The sequence below is a fragment of the Trifolium pratense genome, linkage group LG3 (genome assembly GCF_020283565.1).
Source record: "Trifolium pratense cultivar HEN17-A07 linkage group LG3, ARS_RC_1.1, whole genome shotgun sequence".
NCBI lineage: Eukaryota > Viridiplantae > Streptophyta > Magnoliopsida > Fabales > Fabaceae > Trifolium > Trifolium pratense.
In genome coordinates, this window is record NC_060061.1 from 28,950,708 (window position 1) to 28,970,055 (window position 19,348).

At 32.7% G+C, this 19,348-nt stretch overlaps 1 protein-coding gene across 2 annotated transcripts; it reads left to right on the forward strand.

Annotated features, from left to right (window-relative positions):
- The first annotated feature begins 530 nt into the window (after positions 1-530).
- On the forward strand, positions 531-9,343 carry LOC123915673 (cyclin-dependent kinase D-3-like). Of its 2 annotated transcripts, XM_045966872.1 has the most exons (8): positions 564-943; positions 2,598-2,896; positions 2,980-3,088; positions 7,144-7,269; positions 7,684-7,919; positions 7,999-8,307; positions 8,461-8,530; positions 8,893-9,343. In XM_045966872.1, the coding sequence occupies exons 1-7, from the start codon at positions 839-841 to the stop codon at positions 8,504-8,506; spliced, it is 1,230 nt and encodes a 409-aa protein (XP_045822828.1). In that variant the 5' UTR covers positions 564-838; the 3' UTR covers positions 8,507-8,530; positions 8,893-9,343. The 2 variants fall into 2 exon arrangements, with proteins under 2 accessions (XP_045822827.1, XP_045822828.1); XM_045966871.1 differs by lacking the exon at positions 8,461-8,530 and having other exon boundaries at positions 531-943.
- The last annotated feature ends 10,005 nt before the right edge of the window (positions 9,344-19,348 follow it).

The following is a 19,348-nucleotide window of genomic DNA, read 5'->3' on the forward strand; positions in this document are numbered from 1 at the left end:
ATCTTAGAGTTCAAAGCAAAACTATCAAAGATAGATAGGTATATATATTAAATTGAGATTTTAAAAAAAAATTATGATGAAAGTTTTTTGTGGTATTTAATCAAGACTTTTATAAACTTGATCGGTATTCATTTTCTCTATTTGAAATAATTCACACAAACTAAAATACCCAAAAGAGACTAAACAAAACATCAACGCCTTTCAATCTCCACCACTCTTGTTGGTAAAGCAAATTAATATATGATTTGGAAACCACCTTGCAACTTTTCATCATAGCCAAGAAGGAAAAATAGATATAAAGGACCAAAATGTTAAAAAAATAGATAAATGATCAAAGTGTTAAAAAAAATAAGATAAAGAACCTGCAGTGTAATTATGCCTAAATAAATCTAAGCCTGCGCATTAAATCGGCCATTTTGAAAAAACCTCTGATTCTCCGGATTTGGCCGGTTCATGCCAGTTTCCACCGGTTTGTTAGCATGTCCGATCCAATACCCAAACCGGATTGGTTCGACTGGTTCGGTCAGTCCGGTTTTTAAATTTCTCTCACGCTCCGTTTCTCTTTTTCTCTCTGTTTTGTGTTTCCAGCTACGCGCATTCCCCCCTCTTCTCTCTCTCTCTGCTCCCTTCTCACTCCATTCAAAACCCTAATCAACTAAACTACAATACAACCCACTTCTAAATCCTCAATTTTTCATCTGAATTTCAACCATATTAAAATTACCAATCTACACTCCCGAAACCCTAACCGCTTCCACATGACCCGCTCGTAAATTATCGATTTTCGTAGTTGCAATTGACAATTCAATAGATTCACAGATCAATCTTCGCGACAAAAATGACAGAATTAGATCTGTCTAAGAAAGTAGCTGATAGGTATCTCAAACGTGAGGTCCTTGGTGAAGGTACCTACGGTGTTGTCTACAAAGCCATTGATACTCAGGTATAGTTTTTCTGATGTTTAATTTTTTTTTAGTAAACATGAGCGAAATTATGGGGAATTTCAGTGAAAAATATGATGTTTTGAATAATGTTTTTTCTGGATTTTGAAAAATGGACCTTTAAATAAAATTTGGAAGTTGTTAGAGAAGTTCGAATATGTTATAGGTTGATTATGAGCGAAATTACGAGGAATTTCAGTGAAAAATATATGATTTTGAAGTTCTAATAGAGAAGTTTGAATGTGATATACATTGGTTATGAGCGAAATTACGAGGAATTTCGGTGAGAAAACAATATGATTATTTTGAGTAATTGTTTGATTGGTTTTGAGAATTGGACCTTTAAATAAAATTTGGAAGTTGCAAGAGAAGTTTGAATGCGTTATATAGTGATGGGGTTAATGGAATCGTGATATAAGAGGAAAATATATCGTTACATTGAACTTTGGAGTAATTTGGTAAGGGGAATAATGTGTTGCATTGCAATCAAGCCTTGATATGCTATGAAACGTGTTATAGGAAAATATATCTCTGTATTCCCATGATATGCTTGGAGATTATATCTTTGTATTGCTATAAAATTTGGGAAGTTTGGAATAATTTGGTCTTTATATCTATGAAGCCTTGATAGTTGAAAATTGCTCAAGTAACGTGTTGTACTGCATTTAGTATTCTGGCTTCGTAGGGGAATATTCATGAGTTTATCTCTACGTTTGTATTTTTCTTATAATTTGCAATGGTGAATTTGATTATTTTTTTTTGGCCGCGCCGGACTGAAGATGAAGTGGCGCGTAAACGAAAATAGTGTAGATTTAATTTTACTATATTTTAGATATATTTGTTATTTTTGTGTTTTAGCTAGATTTATTATTTTTATTTTTTAGCTAGATTTATTATTTTTTTTAGCTAGATGTGTATTTTCTTTTACTATCTTTTAGGAGATTTGTTATTTTTATTCTTCACTACTATTTAAGCTAAACAATTGTATCCTTGAAGGCAACCTTTTGATTCAATTGAATTATAGAAAATTTTCTCAAATTTGGTGGATTCCAAATTACTCTTTCTGGTGGATTCCAGAACTTTATCTAACAGGTTTGTTGCTTGCAAACCTGTGTTCCATAATAGGATTTGCGTTTGCTATTCCTTCCCGCTTTCGTACATCTAACAAGTTTGTTGCTTGCAAACCCGTGTTCCATAATAGGATTTGCGCTTGCTATTCCTTTCCGCTTTCGTACCGCGTCAGGTTACTAGTTGATTTTGTTATGGAGATTTGTTATTTTTATTTTTCACTACTATTTAAGCTAACCAATTGTATCCTTGAAGGCAACCTTTTGATTCAATAAAATTATAGAGAATTTTCTCAAATTTGGTGGATTCCAAATTACTCTTTCTGGTGGATTCCGAAATATGGTGGATTCCAGAACTTTATCTAACATGGTTGTTGCTTGCAAACCTGTGTTCCATAATAGGATTAGCGCTTGCTATTCCTTCCCGCTTTCGTACTGCGTCAGGTTACTAGTTGATTTTGTTATGGAGATAATGTTGCATAAATGTCTTCATGATCTGGCTTTTTATTCAACAGTGGAAATGAAAGGACATCAGTAGTACTATTATTATCTTGTGGTCCTTACAAAGATGTATTTATTTCATGGACAGACAGGACAGACGGTTGCTATTAAGAAGATTCGGATTGGCAAGCAGAAAGAAGGGGTGAATTTTACAGCTCTTAGAGAAATTAAATTGCTTAAAGAACTCAAAGATCCAAATATAATTGAGTTGATTGATTGCTTCCCGCATAAAGGGAATTTGCATCTTGTGTTTGAATTCATGGAGACAGACCTTGAAGCTGTCATAAGAGATCGAAATATTTTCCTTTCACCTGGTGACATTAAATCTTACCTTCAAATGACGCTAAAAGGTCTTGCTCATTGTCACAAAAAATGGGTATTGCACAGGTGGGTTATGTAACTGATTTGGCAGTTGCAAATTTAAATGTGCTATTAGTTCATAGCTGAAAAGTTTTCTTTTGTATTTTCAGGGATATGAAACCAAATAATTTGTTGATAGGACCCAACGGACAGTTGAAACTTGCCGATTTTGGTTTAGCACGGATATTTGGTAGCCCAGATCGCAGATTCACTCATCAGGTTTGCTTATCATGTATAATCATATCATGTGAATCCCTTTGAGAATGTGGGAGGACTCCCATATATAGCATTGGAAATTGTTAGAAAATCTGTGTTAATTGTGTTAGGCCACTCCTATGTTCTATTTTTGGACACTTTGTTTGTATGCCTTCATTGCAATGGTACAACACCTTTATGGTGTGTTTGGTTGTGAGAAGAGAGAAATAGGTAGGAGAGAGTATGAGAAGAGAGAAAAAGATGAAAAATAGAGTAGATTTTGATGTATTGATTGTTATAAGAGAAAGATGAGAGAAATAGGACACAAAGAAGTGTGTGTAATTTTTTCAAAGACCAAAATATCTTTTTTTTTACCAAAGACCAAAATATCCTTAGACTAAAATATATACAACATTAACTCAAATGTAAATAATTAGTTAATTAGCCAATTTGGGTGGGCTAATTTAGCTTATTCAAAAAAAATAATTAGTTAATTAGACCTAATATAACTAGACGTTTACCCGTGCGATGCACGGGTCTTATGCATTTTTAGACTATAATTTTAAAAAATTATTTGTATAAATTGAAACAATAGGTATTATATGAAATTCTCCACTATCTGCATTATAAATGAGATGCTACACGACTCTCTAATACTGTAAAGAAAATTTATAATGTTGCATGAACTCAAGTATCATATATGAAATCAGTTTATAAAGAGCAACATTGTTATAAATTGGTTACGTAAAAATGAATTAGATCTAATATAAAGAATGAGATCCTTCACTATATATAATACTAATACATGTGATATTACAGAGTATAAAATAAAAAACAATATTATCCTACCAACGCAATTATTTTTCAAAGATAACACAAGCACATAACACATGTAAAATTTCAAATTAATCCATGTTATTCGAAATACATTGCTAAAACGATGACTAATTTCATAAAACAGAAAGCCAGAGTCGATGACTAGTTTCATAAAGCAGAAAGCCGTAGTCCATCAAAAGTAAACGCTACAAAAACCACATTCCAAAAGTAAATTGTAACATCATAAAAAAAGGTTAAACCAAAAAAAGATAATATCCATAATAAGGAAATTCAACTCTCAATCAGAAGATTTTGTTTCACACGGGCAAGCTTCAATGATTTGGTAGTCAAACTTTCTCCATTTTTAGATGCGTTTTCAATTAAAGACCCCTTGTTAGTAGTTGACCTGCATTTTCTATTAGGTGTCTCACAATCATTTGAAAGAAAAACTTCATCCTTATTTGTAGAGTCAACAAACTCCAATGTCTCCTACATTTAATTTACTACAAATATAAATATATAGATTAATATTTTAATTATTGAATAAGGACGGTGCTATTTTTCTCACTTTTATATGAGAATTATCGTCCAATTCAATTAAAGTTTTATTGTATTCAGCCTTGTTATAATAATCACAATACATGTTTTTTTAGTCATGGACATTACCAATATCACTATTGAGTATCAATTTTATATCATACCATGAACTGGATATATCCATTGTACATTGATATAATTTAGTAAAATGTAACTTAAAATCAATCGACACATTTACACATTATTTTAACTGATAAAAAAAAAAATATAGACTTACCAACATATTTCTTTAATTTACACAAATAAAGTGCAGATTTATCAAAAAAAAAACAAAATTTATAAAGTGCAGAGACATAAAAGAAGTGCAGGTAGTTGACGAGAGAGAAGGGCAAATTAGGAAAAAGCAAAATTGAGGCATTCTCTCCTCTTTCTTCGCAGAATTGGGGAGAAGAAAAATTGTGTGGGCCCTAAACCAATTTAGTCTCTCCTCTTTTTCTCTTCAGTAACAATCAGAAGAAATGTGGTCTTTCTTCCCTTGCTCTCTCGCATGTGTTTCTCTCGCCCCTCTTTCATACGTTCCAATCAAACCATTAGTGTGTTGGGTTGAATGGGTGAGTTTAGTCCCACACTTCCTAGAGATATAACCTTTGCAAGCGATTTTGTGGGTTGAGTTAGGGACAAAATCTAAGATGACATCAGACCTATCCTAGATCTATTAATTGGCCACACATTATTTATACACCAGACCCAGTAGCCCTTGCCCTTTGCTATTTGGGAAAACCCAGGTCTCGCATTAGCAAGAAATAAGACCTAAATAAACTTGTAAAGTCTGTGGCTAGTTCCCACACTACAAGCAAATTTTGTAGGGTTGAGTTAGTACAAGCAAATTTTGTAGGGTTGAGTTAGTATCTAAGTCCAAATGCTAATATGTTATTAGAGCTTATCTTGGATCTTATATTGGGTTGCTCGCATCACCCGCTCTACAGGCTCATTAGGCCTGGCCATGAATATTGGAAACTCTTTCTTAATTTCAGCCTCCCCTATTGTGATATTTTATTCTGCCACTTCATCAGCATTCATTGTAGTGGTGCAACAAAACTTTAGTGTGCTTTGGTTCAAGAGGTGGGTTTAGTCCCACATCTCCTAGATATATAACCTTTGTTGTTTGTAGTACTTATAATGCCGCTTTACAGAGTTAATGAAGCCGGTTTTGCGGGCTGGAAACCTAAAATGCTGTCAGAGTTAGCCTAGATATGGGCCACTTTTATTGTCCACGCACTAGAAACAATAGCCTTGGGTGTAGGGGTTGTATTGGTAAAATCCAAACTCCCACATTGGCGTTAGAATTATGAAGTCCAAACAATCCTCACTTTCTTACCTGTTTTGAATTCTAAGATGAACCATTTTCTTTCCTCTGATAAAACTCAGAAATCTTAGTAAACTTCGAATTTTAAAATTAAATTATATCATTAATCATCCTACTTTCCTCATATTTTTTTGCTGTCAAAATTAGAAAAGTCCACGAGGTGTCTGCTCAATGGTAAGAGCTTGACTTTTTAACCTCAAGGGACAGAGTTCAAATCCCATATGAAACAGTTGTAAAATGGCCATTTGTGCCATCGTCAAGGTATGCGGTATGAAAAATCGCGAGTTAGGACATAAGATCATATGATACTACCTTTTGGAACCTTTCTTTCGTGCTACGATACAGTATAATTGTATTGACTGGGATTGGAGCAACTTGCTAAACTCGTTGGGCTGAATCGGTCAGGTTTTGATGAATCGGGCTGGACTTCTCTTCTCTGGCTTTCCTCCTAAGACACAATCTTGTGTGATGGCCACCATTCGTCCTGCAGTGACGCCACCCCATTCGTCCTCAGGCCCCATGTTCCCTTTGATCCTCTGTTTCACGTGTTGCGTCTTCACCTTGTTTCCTCGCTGAACTTTTTAGTGTGTTCCTCTCTCAATCTCAAGTCAACAACCAGTATAATTTGGGTCATCTGACTGAACCAGACAGGCCAATTCCCCTCTTTTTGTTTTTTGTGAAGGAGATTTGTGGTTTCGACTTTCAACCCATAGTTAAACTTTATTTTATTAACTGTACCACAATCTCTTTTTAATTTTATTATTTATAAATTTAGTCTAATATTATTATTGATAGATTATTTTCTTTACTTGTCTTTTTTTTATATTTTTTATTTTTTATGTTTATCACCTTAGTTTTTAATGTTGTGATTTAGAGGTTATTTTCTCAATATATAATAATTTTTATGCATGTGTATGAGTATATTTTTCCCTATTAGTAGGATTTTACGATCTGCGCTACAATCCTCGAGTTATGATTTTTTAGACCCTTTCCAATTTTTAAAACATTGGCGAATAATAATTTCCCCTTCCCCATTTTTTTAAATTAGCAAACTTTTCCTAAAAGTTGGGTGATTAAAGTGTTTATTCAATGAATTTTTATCATGAATCGTCCACTTTTACTTGTTTTTGTCCCAAAATCTAATGAGAAGAGGAGATGGAAAAATAGGTTCTGGAGATAACCATACATTGATGTATTTGAGAAATGTATTAGGTCTTGGGGCATGTTTTCTGGAAATGTGATTCTCTAGGAACCATACGAATGATGTATAATATTGAACATCACTCGTTTCTGTTTTATATATTTGTATCATGAATTTTCTCTTAATCTATCTCCAAATTTGACTCTTATACGTGAATAGGTATTTGCGCGGTGGTATAGAGCACCTGAACTATTATTTGGCACCAAGCAGTATGGCCCAGGGGTAGATGTTTGGGCTGCAGCTTGTATATTTGCTGAGCTTCTTCTTCGTCGACCCTTTTTGCAGGTAAACCAAGATTGCCATGGTTGATTAAGGATTATTTGTGGTAAATCATAAATGGTTGTTATTCTGGAAAAGATGGAATATGGTTTTTCTTATCTTTACAATTTACCATTTTTAACGGTTTAGCTAATTTTAGGATGAGAATAACCATTTAGTTTTATCATGTAGTTCGAATTTGAATTGGAGTCTAAGTAAACCATTGAAAGCTGTTTTACTGAATTAGGAACAGTTAGGGAGGTGGTGCTGTGGTGTATAATATATAGAAATAGAAATTATTGACTATTAGTTTTGGCTTCCATCTAAGTGTGTAATGTCATCTATTGCATGGATTGATTGATTTTATTCATTTGTTTATGTGTTTAAAGACACCTTTCTATTGGTTAATAGTTTCATGAGGTTGGTTTTATTATTTGGTAGGGCTCAAGTGATATTGATCAATTAGGAAAGATTTTCGCAGCATTTGGAACTCCATCTCCATCTCAGTGGCCTGACATGTTATACCTTCCAGATTATGTTGAATATCAATACGTGCCTCCCCCTCCTTTGCGTTCTTTATTTCCAATGGCAACTGATGATGGTTTAGACTTGTTGTCTAAGATGTTTACGTATGACCCAAAAGAGAGAATTTCAGTGCAGCAGGCATTAGAACACAGGTATTGCCTTAAAGATTCTGCTAAGGAAAAAAAAATTCCTTTCATTTTCCTTATTTTAATCTCTCCTCTTCCACTTCAGATACTTTTCATGTCCTCCTCCGCCCACAGATCCAGAAAAGCTTCCAAGACCTGCCCCGAAGAGGGAAATTAAGGAATCAGATTTGAATCCACATGAGGGTCCAACTGTCTTATCACCTGCGAGGAAGTCTAGGAGAGTAATGCGTGATGGATTTGAAGGAAATTCTTTGCAAGGAGATAAGATTGATGATAATCATGCTAACCTCAAACAGACTGTTGGCGATAATGCAGGGACGAATGACCAAGCACCAATGTCACTAGATTTTTCTGTCTTTGGATTAAAACCTCCAAATCGGCCAACAATTAACAGGTAATACAATATTTGATCATTCAGTCGTTTCAACGTGGCATTATGGTTTGTACATGGTGATTTCATCCGTCTCAAACATGAAAAGAGTAAATAACTATATTCTTTGTCGAGCTTACATATTGAACCAAACATTTTTTCTAATGATATTGACAGAGGAAGATATGCAAGACTTTATACTGTGTGGTTTCTGCATTTTTAATTCATAACCAAGTGGAATCTCAAGGTTGAATGCTATTTTTTTTTTTTAAATTTAAATGGTGGAGCTGTGTGAAAGCAACAATACTAGTATTATGTAGTATGCCGAAGTGCTATTTTTGCTGAAACATTGTTGATTCATAATTTTCATTTTAATCATAAATAGGATCATGGAGAGAACGATTATTATTGATTTTTAATATGCTTATTTTCTATGATTTAAATTCATCATGGGTCAAACTTGTGAGAAATCTTATAGGAGAAGGGATTTATAGAATACATTTTCATCTTTTTATATAGTAGAATAAATGTTTCCGAAGTGTTTGTTATCTCTCAATCTCTACTTGTGAACGATATTTTTTTAATTATTCTGTTTCTTTTGTTCTGCAGTGCTGACAGATCACATTTAAAAAGAAAATTAGATCTAGAATTCCAGTAACCAGAATGAATATTCTATATAACCGTGCATCAGTACAAGGCGTTTGATGCATCTGATAAAATGTTGTGAATCAGCTTTGATTGTATGCCATTCCTTTTCTTGCTATGTGTAGATGTTTAACGGAAGAAGTTGCAGTGCAAGCTGATAAGCATCTCACTTCAGTAGTAGTTCAGAGACAAAAAATAACTATCATAGAAGAAAAGTCACAGAAACCATACTTTCCGGATCCCTTTGTCCGTAATTTGTGTTCTTCGTGTATAAAAAAACTTGTACAAGTCCATGGATGAAGGCCCGAGTGAGAGCATTTTCTGATTTTTGACATTAATTTGTTATTGTTCACAAGAGAAATCATTGTTTACATTTTGAGGTTAAAATATGTATTTTCATGAGTGCTTCAGATCAGACAGGTTTGTTTATTGATCATAATGATTTTAAGGCGGTTTAAACAAACCTCAAAATGGCGGTTCAGACTACCCACCACATTTTAAGGCGGTTTAAACTACCAATAAATTCAAAAAATAAAGCTGCAACAGTTCGAAGACTTGATGGCGGTTCAGACTACCCACTACATGCATGTCCTTTTGTTGTCAACACATTTATTATTGGTAGTCTGAACTGCCATCAAGTTTTCGAACTGTTGCAGTTTTATTTTTTTTTAATTTATTTGTAGTTTAAACCGCCTTAAAATGGTTGTTAAAAGTTTTTTATTTGTATTGGAGGTTTAAATAATCGTATCTGATAACAATCGTTAGTTGGTCCAGTAGTATATTAACTATATTTTTGTCAGGAAATTTTTTTTTTAACTATTTTGTAATAAAATTATTGACAGTATGCATGACAATATAACCCATACTTGCAGATACCTGCGCCATGATTTTGGTGGGAAAAATCTGAATTGACTTGGTTTCGGTTTGGATTTGATTTTTCCCCAATTTTAAAAGACTGGGGTGAGGCAGGTAATGGGGACATTAATACCCTTGGAACCTGACGTTGAACCCTCCCCACTTATAGCGAATTGCATTCATGGTTTCAGTTGAGTATTAAATAATTTGTTTTATCTATTTATTTTCTTTGTTTAAAATAGCATATATATATATATATCAAAACGCAACCTAAGTTCATACGGAGGTTGGGCGGGATGGGGATACCAAATCTCGCTGGGTATGGGTTTATGTTCTACTTTTAATCCCTGATAGATTATTTTGCAAATGTACTAAATTGTCATTGTCGTCATGTAATAATATTCATAAAAAGTTTAGTGTGACGCTAGATTTATTCCAACAATTTCCACTTGTTCATGTAATAATATGCTAAAACAACTTAATGTGCACCGCAACATGTTGGACAAGATATCTCATTCTGAGTGGACATCTTGTACAGGCAGAAGACATTATCTTATTTTGTAAGCGTGCGTGAATCTCTCAAGATATGTTAAAAAGCGTGAATTAAAGATTGTTTGTAGATTAAAGGTTTGTTACAAGTTTGTTAACAAACCTATGTGTTACATATGATTGGAATTCATAACTAACTTAGGAAAAGATTTATTTGAATCTTGGCTCCTTCCGGGGTGGGTAAGGGTGATGGGTCTCCATGGGAGAGTGAAAAATAACCTGCTTATCTAAGTCACCCGGTAATAATAATTTAATAATATTTTTATATTTACATAATTGCCACATATGTGATATTTATAAATAAATGCCCAAACAAACCTTAAATTGCGATTTAAACATTGTCCAAAAAAATAAAACGCAATTTTTTTTAGGACAAAACTTAGCTACAGTATCACAGGTACTGTTTTTGCTGTTTTCAAATTAAAGTTGGACACATGTACGTTTGCTGTTTTCACGCCGTTCCAATTCCATTCTCGCACCGTTTGCTTTTTTTTTTTTTCTCCTTTAATCCCACTTTTTTCATTCTCTCTCTGCGCCATTTACGTTCTTTTCCAACCTCCATTCCTTTTCACTACTCTCAACATGTTTAAAAGGCGGAGTAATTAATAGATGGAAAATAATAAATTGTGAATCAATTCAAGATTCAAAATACACACATTTTAATATGAATTTATTTCACCCATAATTTTTTTCTTTCTAATTTACTATGGCTTTATGAGAGTAAGTGAAAGGGGTTCTTCAATCTGGACAATTAATGGGATACTTCACGTCCCATGTGGAAGGGCATGGTGCTTTAGCAGAGGATTGATGACCAGGATATAGGAAAGAAAACATTGAAATGTAAGAGATTCTGGTTATGTTAATTGTGGCTTCCATGATATATTGATATGTATGCAGTGCAGACTGCAAAGCACCTCTACCAGCACAATTTAATTTGGAAACAAAGTGTTAAATTCGTGTCGGTTGGAAGCTGTGAAGAGGGATTGAAGAGTAAGGGCAAAGAAAATGGAGGGAGGTGGTTGTTGGGAGCAGAGAGAAAGAGAGCACTGCTTCCGTCAAAAAGTAACAGAAAGTTAATAACATCGTTATAGAGATAGAGATTTAACGTAGTACACGTGTTTATATTATTCGGGAACAACAAAAACAGTACCTATGGTATTGTAGGTAAGTTCTGTCCTTTTTATTTTTAATTGTTTCTCATTGTTGAATTCATTCCCAAACATAAAGAAGAGGACAAATTCGGGCAAGAACACAGAGCTCTCAAATCTTGTGAAAAATCAAACCAACAAAGAACAAATCTGGGCAAGTGGGATGAAATTTGAATAATACAAAATATAAGGGTTACATTGGTCATGCACTAATTTTAATTTGTAAAAATCAAGTGGGCATTAATATAAATTACATTAAACATCGATAACACTGCACCTTCAGGTTTCCGGTCATTGATCCTGTCCATTATTATTTTAATAATAAATCTGATGGTAAAAAAACAATTTTCTCATGGGAGACCTATATTACTCACCCACCCTAGACTTGGCCTTGAATTTTTATCTTATCTTATAAAGTTAGTTTAAAATCAAAGATTGTTTTTAAAACTAAAATCATATCATGATGCAACTTAAGCTCAAGCAAATCTCGGGAGCTGCATCAGCTATAAAAGAAGACTCAAGCCAATGTTTTTTAGTACGAGTAAAAATTGAAGGATTTCTAGAACAATAGAGCTAGTTGAGAGTCAAAACACTTCTGATCTCTTGCTAGCAGTTACTTGTGCATTTGCACAAGGGTGACCTTCTCTATAGTTTTAGATCTAGGAAATGTTGAATTAGTTAAGTCAGCACATCTTCGTGATAAAAGAGTTACAATTACTTAGGGGGAGTGAACCTTTAAGTAGAAGGTGCAGTAGGATTAAGAAAAGACATAAACAACAATAAGCTTTGTTGTTCGTTGTAAGACTAAGTATTAATTCAAATTAGTGGTCTTCCTTTTCTGAATTAGTATCCCCTAGAGTAGGTGTAGTTTCACCGAAATGGGTTAACAATTACTTGTGTTGAAGGTGTGAAAACACAAGAAGGGGGAGTTGAATTGTGTTTTAGGTAAGTTAAAACTTTTTCAAAGTTCTTAACTTAACTAAGCTCGCAGCGGATAAATGCAATAACAATAACAGAGATCAGAGAGAGAAAAGCACACAACAGATTTATACTGGTTCCTCTCACAAAACGAGAGTAGTCCAGTCCCCTTGTACTTCCAAGGGATTTCACTATAATCACACAAGATTACAATAGCTCAAGCACACAAGCAAGAGACTTCACCACAATGCTCAAGCACACAAGCAAGAGACTTCTCAAACTTACAAAAGTAAATAAAGTTCGTTGATTGTAATACAAATGCTCTTAAGAGAACCTTTAAAATCAAATACAAAGAGTACACAAAGACTTCAGAGTATTTAGACTAAGAATGAGTTTTCTCGGTTCAGAGGTTCAGAGCTTGTATTAGCAGATGAGAGATTGTTCGTGCGTGTGTTATATCTTGTGTTATTATTTGCACTCTGCTTCTTCTAGTATATATAACTGAGAAAGAGTCGTTGCAAAAGTAACCGTTGGTGGAGATAACCTTTTGTCTTCATGCATCTATCTTGATGCAGTTTGGTCGTTACTAAAACTAAGTAAGAGTTTCAGCAACTTTGACCATGTGCAGAGAAGACTTTCCTTATTCAGCTAAGAAGTCAGACAAGTCACGTTCTCCCTTATGGACAGACAAAATGTAAGTAGCTGTTCTGATCAAGGTTGAGAGGTCATTTTCTTCATTGGTAAGAGAGTTGACCTTCAAATACGAATCTTCACACAATCCAAGATATACATCAGAGTTTGATTAACTTCAGACTTTAACAAGTTATGATGTCTTCATCCTCTGACGCATATAACTTCTGAAGATTCTTATCTTCTGAGTTCTTGCGAAACTCTGAGAACTAACTTCTGAGCCTTCTTCAGAGCTTGTCTGTATCTAAGTTCTGCACACTTAAAATAAATTTTTAGTATCTCCAATTGTACATTAATACTTTGTTATCATCAAAACCTTAATAGATTTAGGGACAACAATTTTTAAATCAATTTTGTTCCAACATGTGTCTTTTACTTGCTTTCACTATTTATCATCCTGCATCACAATTGTTATACACGTTGTCTTAGACATCATACAAAGGAAACAATTATCCTAGACAACATGTACGACATCTGTCCTCTGAAGAACATAATTTGAATTGGCATCAGAGCATTGATAAATCACTTTATGTGATGTTAGTTGTCCCTATTTACTTTGATTATTACTTCCCAACATGGTGATCTACTATTGTTATTGTGTCATTTTGATATATTTTGAGTCTATTGATGTATTTAGGATTTAAATCTAATTTTTCGTTCAAAGAGGAAATTCTGGTGATAATTTGTGTCAAGACAGACCACCGAGTCAAAGCAACAAAAGGCTTCAGAGCTTATTTGATAATCAGAGTCAAGGCTACAATTTTTGTACAACCGAGAACTGCGGGGAGTCTTATGTGCAGTCAAAGCATCCACGTATGCAAATAATGAAGAATACAATGATATCTGAAGATAAGATAACCAGTGATTTCCCATGTGCAGATTGTACTATCCTAGTACTATCCAATTAAGGGAATATGCTTTATTCCATTGGGTTGTCTTATCCTATAAGGTTTGACCCATGATCCAAGATTGAATGATATATAAAGGAGCCTTAAACCCTAATTTCAGTGTGCAAACTTGGAGGCAAAATACCAAGTTAAGTTGGAGAGCTAATTTGTGTGTCGTCACTCACTCGGTTGCGATTCCGATAACGGGAGGCACAACGCTGCTGACTTGTTGTAAGTTTAAGTGGTGTTGGGATACAACGGTTAATTCTTACAACAAAATATGCGATGAAAACCTTCCTTTTTCATTTTATGCCTGCATATTGAGATTTTGTTTTTATAAGTTGTATTTCGTGCTATTGTTTTTGCTTTTCGCATGTTGTACTTCATGTTCTCAAATCGAGTATCATTTTTAATAATACATTTGCTTTCATGATTTCGTGGTTAAAAAATTAAGAATATATATCCGTTACCGTTAGTATATATGTGTCTGTATGCAAATCAATAAACAAATTCTTTCACTTTACATTTGTTTTGTGAAAATTGAAATTTTTACCCGATCCTTGTAATTACTTTAATATCATCAAACTTTTTTTTTTTGTTGGAAACCTTAATTTCCAATCCTCTTTTTTCTTTTCATACCATTCATGTTGGGAATTTGTTTTATATCTTATTCAACGTCATCAAACGTATTTTCTTTACATATTTTCTTTTTATGCCGAAATATATTAAGATTTTTTTCATAAATTGTATACCAAGTATCTTGCCCATTGGAGTACTAATTTGGATATGAGGTTATTTCTAGCATCAAGTAGCCCTGGTTCCTCCCGTCGTAATTCTCTGGCATCAAACCAGGGTAATACGTTAAGGATATTAAAAAAAACACTAAAGATTTATTTGCGATCGACGCTGGATTTAAAGATTAACTTTTTTTCAGATGATTTTGTCCATTATTTCATCCTCATTTTATGTCTTATTTTTGTGTATTTATAATTTAAATTTTTTTTTTGTTGCTTTAATTTGATTATACTCCGTGCGACACACGATCATCGTAGAAACTCGGGAAGATATAAAAAGACATTTGTATATATTTTTGTGTTGTGTTTAAGTACAACCAAGTGCTCCTATTTATAGTATTGGAGACAAAAAGACAAAGAAAATAATTACACATTATTGTTAATAATTGATCCTAACATAATTACAATATAAAGTATAATAATAAGAGAATCTCAATATATCGTAACAATCACTATCTAGTATTCTTACAAAACCCTTAAATAAAAAATAAATTATTTTATATAAATATATATAATAACAATAATATTACATTGGGTGCAGGAAAGAGAGTGAACCACTACGGTACGATTCAATAAAATTAAACGGCTATGATGTTAACAGTCAAATCTGGCCAGCGCCAGTGCGCCACCCGTGACAATTCCACGTTGTTTGTTTTGAAATCACTTAGGGTTGTCAATTTGCATCCGGTTTAGCGGATCCTCGTGGGGATTGTCCCGTTCGGAGCTCCGAAAACAAAGATTTTATCCCTGTGGGGATGGGGATGGAGGCAAAAATCCTCTCGCAGGCACTTTGGGGCGAGGATCGGGGACAAAGCATCCGTCCCCGCGGATTCCCCGAATCCGTCCATATATACACTATATATTATTATTAGTATGATTATTAGTAACCAAATGTTTTTGCAATGTTTTTAGTATGATTATTAATCCATTCCCCGAACTGCCATACTTTGCTATGGAATATTTTGGCCGTTAGGTTTTGTATGATTTTTAGTAGCCAAATGTTTTTGCAACATTTTTTTGGTTATGAATGCATTATGTTGTTTTTATTATTTAAAAAAGAAAGATGCAAAATAATTGTTTTTTTTAAATAAGACAGAAAAAATAACGTCATATTAGTGTCATAATTTGACCGAAAAATATAGAATTTTTTTTAATATTTGATATTCGTGGATCTCCGCGGGAACCGTGGAGATCTGTGGGGATGAGGACACATATTCCCGTGAAGACGGGGATGGAAGCAAAATCTCTCCCACATGCACTTTGGGGCGGGGAACGGGCACATTCCCTGCCCCGTTAACATCCCTAAACTCACTTCCTTCCTTCTCATATATAAACTAGTCCCACACCCGTGCGATGCACAAGTGTTATGCGGTATTTTATATTATAATGTTGAAAAGTCATTCGTATAAATTGAAACAATAAGTATTAAGAAAATTATAATAATAACATCAACAACAACAAAATAATAATAATAATAATAGTAATAATAAAAGTGATGTAAATATAAGATAGATATTAAAGATGTGTTTATACATTTCGAAAAGATTAAAATGGATCCTATTGCATCTACCAAAATAAGTTGGTAATCCATAAATTGTCATGTCACTATGAAAACGGTTTGTGGTCATACTCATACACTGTGGTTAGATGAGTGGTAGCACACCTATCTATGAATATATATATATATATATATATATATATATATATATATAGATGTTTATAAATTTAAAAAACTTATTTATACATCACATTTGAAGTTGCTTTGGTATCTTCTTCATTAACATTGATTAAGAATATCTTTAACTCATTCTTCAAAATAACTATGAAAATGACAACATATAATTGACCATTGAAAACAATCGATGTTGAAACATAAATTTTTATTTATATTATAAATCTTATTGAAGGATTCTGAGTTGGATAAACTACTTCATTATCTCTTACAACAAAACTACAGTATTATCGAATTTGACATTTATATTAATTTGAAACTTATTGGAGCAAAGATAAACCAACTTAACTCATACTCAAATATCGAATATGATAAAAATCATACAGGGCATAACAACCATTAGTAAATTTTATTTTATCTATTTTTTTTACTAACATTAGAAAGTAGTCCTGACAATCGACCAACTCCTTATATTTACACAGATTAGACAAAAGATTATTAGCAAAAACATTAACTTTTTTGAAAAAAAAAACAATAAAATACACAAAATAATAAAATGAACAAAAAAATTTAATTTTTTTTTTGATAAGCAGAAAAAAATTTAAAATGAATAATAACCCAAAACAACAACAACAACAACAATAATAATAATAATAATAATAATAATAATAATAGTAATAATAATAATAATAATAATAATTACAATTAGTACCCCACATTAAATGGATGTAAGTGGATGATGTGACTAAATGAAAGGTTTTAATTGGTTTGTGGATTAGGGTTTAGATAAGCAATTCCACAACTATCTAGAATCTTTTATATTATAAGCTTGTATACACAAGCAAACTTTAAACCCTAATTTGTTTTCTCTATTTTCCCTCCATTTTATCTTGCAATTTTTATTAAAAAATAATACAATTTTGTCTTGACTAGGATTCGAACCCGCAACCCTTCAATGCAAGGCAATATTTCCAACCAATATGGCATATATACCAATTATGATTAAAATTATGTGCAATAATTGATAAGCACCATCAATTTTAAAAGTATATCATATCAAAATTATTGTTGACTATATTATTCATCACGAAATATTTTTATGTCTTTCCTGATCAATATTTTTTTTCTACCGGATCATAAATTTAGAGAATAATTATCATGTGAGATTTGGAAAGTTATTATCACGTGTAATTTGGAAAGTTATTATCAAACTCAATTCTGCTAAATCAATTTTTTTTTTTGCAATACAACCAAACACAACCATAATCATGTCACTAATCACATTCATTATTTTGATTTTAACATTGCAGATTTAATATTAACAGATGATCAATTGATACAATATGCACTAGCAGACCAATTGTGATTTAAATTATGTCCACAAAGTGTTAAGCTCCATCAACTTTCATAGGAAAGATTTCATACGACAATTAAGCACCATCAATTTTCATTGCACAATTTAAACAATTAAAAACCGATAATCTCTTATATTATAAGCTTGCTAACATAAGCTAACCCTAAACAAAAAATTTTCCCCTCTCATTTTCTCTTTCTTTTTATTGCAGCTTTATATTAAAAAAATACAGATTTGTCATCGAACCTGCATCCCTTACTTACAATAAAACCTTTCAACCGCTAAAACATGTGCTTCAATTATGAAAGAATTTAGGAATCCTAATATGTTAACCCTATTTTCAATAAATTTGAACGGAGGAATTAATCACAATTTTTATTTATTTATGAATGTCTACTTAAGTTTATGTTCTTGATTATGTCTTTAATTTTTTTTAACCTTTAATTATCATTAATTTTTTAACCTTTAGTTATCAGCAATTTTTTTTTAATAAGTAAACAAAATGATGGAGTTCCAGAATTATTTAAAAAATATATAAAATATAAAATAAGCACATAAACAAATATAGAATAATTAGTCCATGGAATTCCCTATACTACTCTTATTGAAAACGCTCTTAGAATTTTTGTATTTTATTTTTTATTGTTACATATTACACCTAATTAGACCCATGCACCGCATAGGTCAAAGTTCTAGTTTATATATATAGATAAATTAAATTTAATGAATGAATGATGAATCCACATGCGATGTTGATTTAGTGTATGTTTGGATACACGTTCTAGAGCTTTATACGTGCGTTTACTACGGTGAAACGTGATTTGACTCAAATTTAACTTGTTTGGTTTGAATAGTGTTGAATTGATTCAAGCTTCAAACTCACGTTTAACTGAAGCTAGTGTTTCAAGCTTCTGCGTTAACCCAAACACAATTCTCAAAATTTTCTTTTGTGGCGTATAGCAAATGATACGTAACTATTTTTTATTGACTGTGGTGTACTATCTATTAATATCATTGTACGAGTATTGTACGAGTAATGTTAAGGTCACACTCTTTAACACACCCTTTTGACACACTCCAATCATAATTGAACATGTCATCCACTTCTTCTTGTTGGTTTACCTATTACCGGTTTCAATTTAACACTAGTAACCATTTTTTTTTATTTATTATTACTTATTTTTCTTTGCATCTTCGGACTTTGTCTATTCGTGTTCTCTTTTTCCTTGTTCACTATCACCAACCGAGTTCTTTAGATCTGACTTCTTCTCTTGCCACTGGCGAAGTGTAGGCCGTAGAGTGATAACTTAATTCATCCATGGTAAGCAATAATTGTTTTGGCTACATGTGTTTTCCCAATTTGTAATGCATCTCCAACACGTTCACGTACACACCTTTGAATTTGATCCAGAAAACTACATGCGGCAGTGGCAAACTAATAGAAACAATGAAGCAAATGAAATCCAAAGAAACCATTTTTGTGAGAATATCATTGGGTGAAAAAATTGAAAATAAGGAAATAAGTCAAAGCAGCGTTAAAGAAATCGAGAAAT

Bases quoted from the DNA above. Each gene is read 5' to 3' on its own strand.
- LOC123915673 (XM_045966871.1), top strand. From the start codon at position 839: ATGACAGAATTAGATCTGTCTAAGAAAGTAGCTGATAGGTATCTCAAA. The intron at 3,089-7,143 runs GTTTGCTTATCA...ATACGTGAATAG, and splicing joins ATCGCAGATTCACTCATCAG to GTATTTGCGCGGTGGTATAG. The intron at 8,308-8,892 runs GTAATACAATAT...TTTGTTCTGCAG, and splicing joins AATCGGCCAACAATTAACAG to TGCTGACAGATCACATTTAA.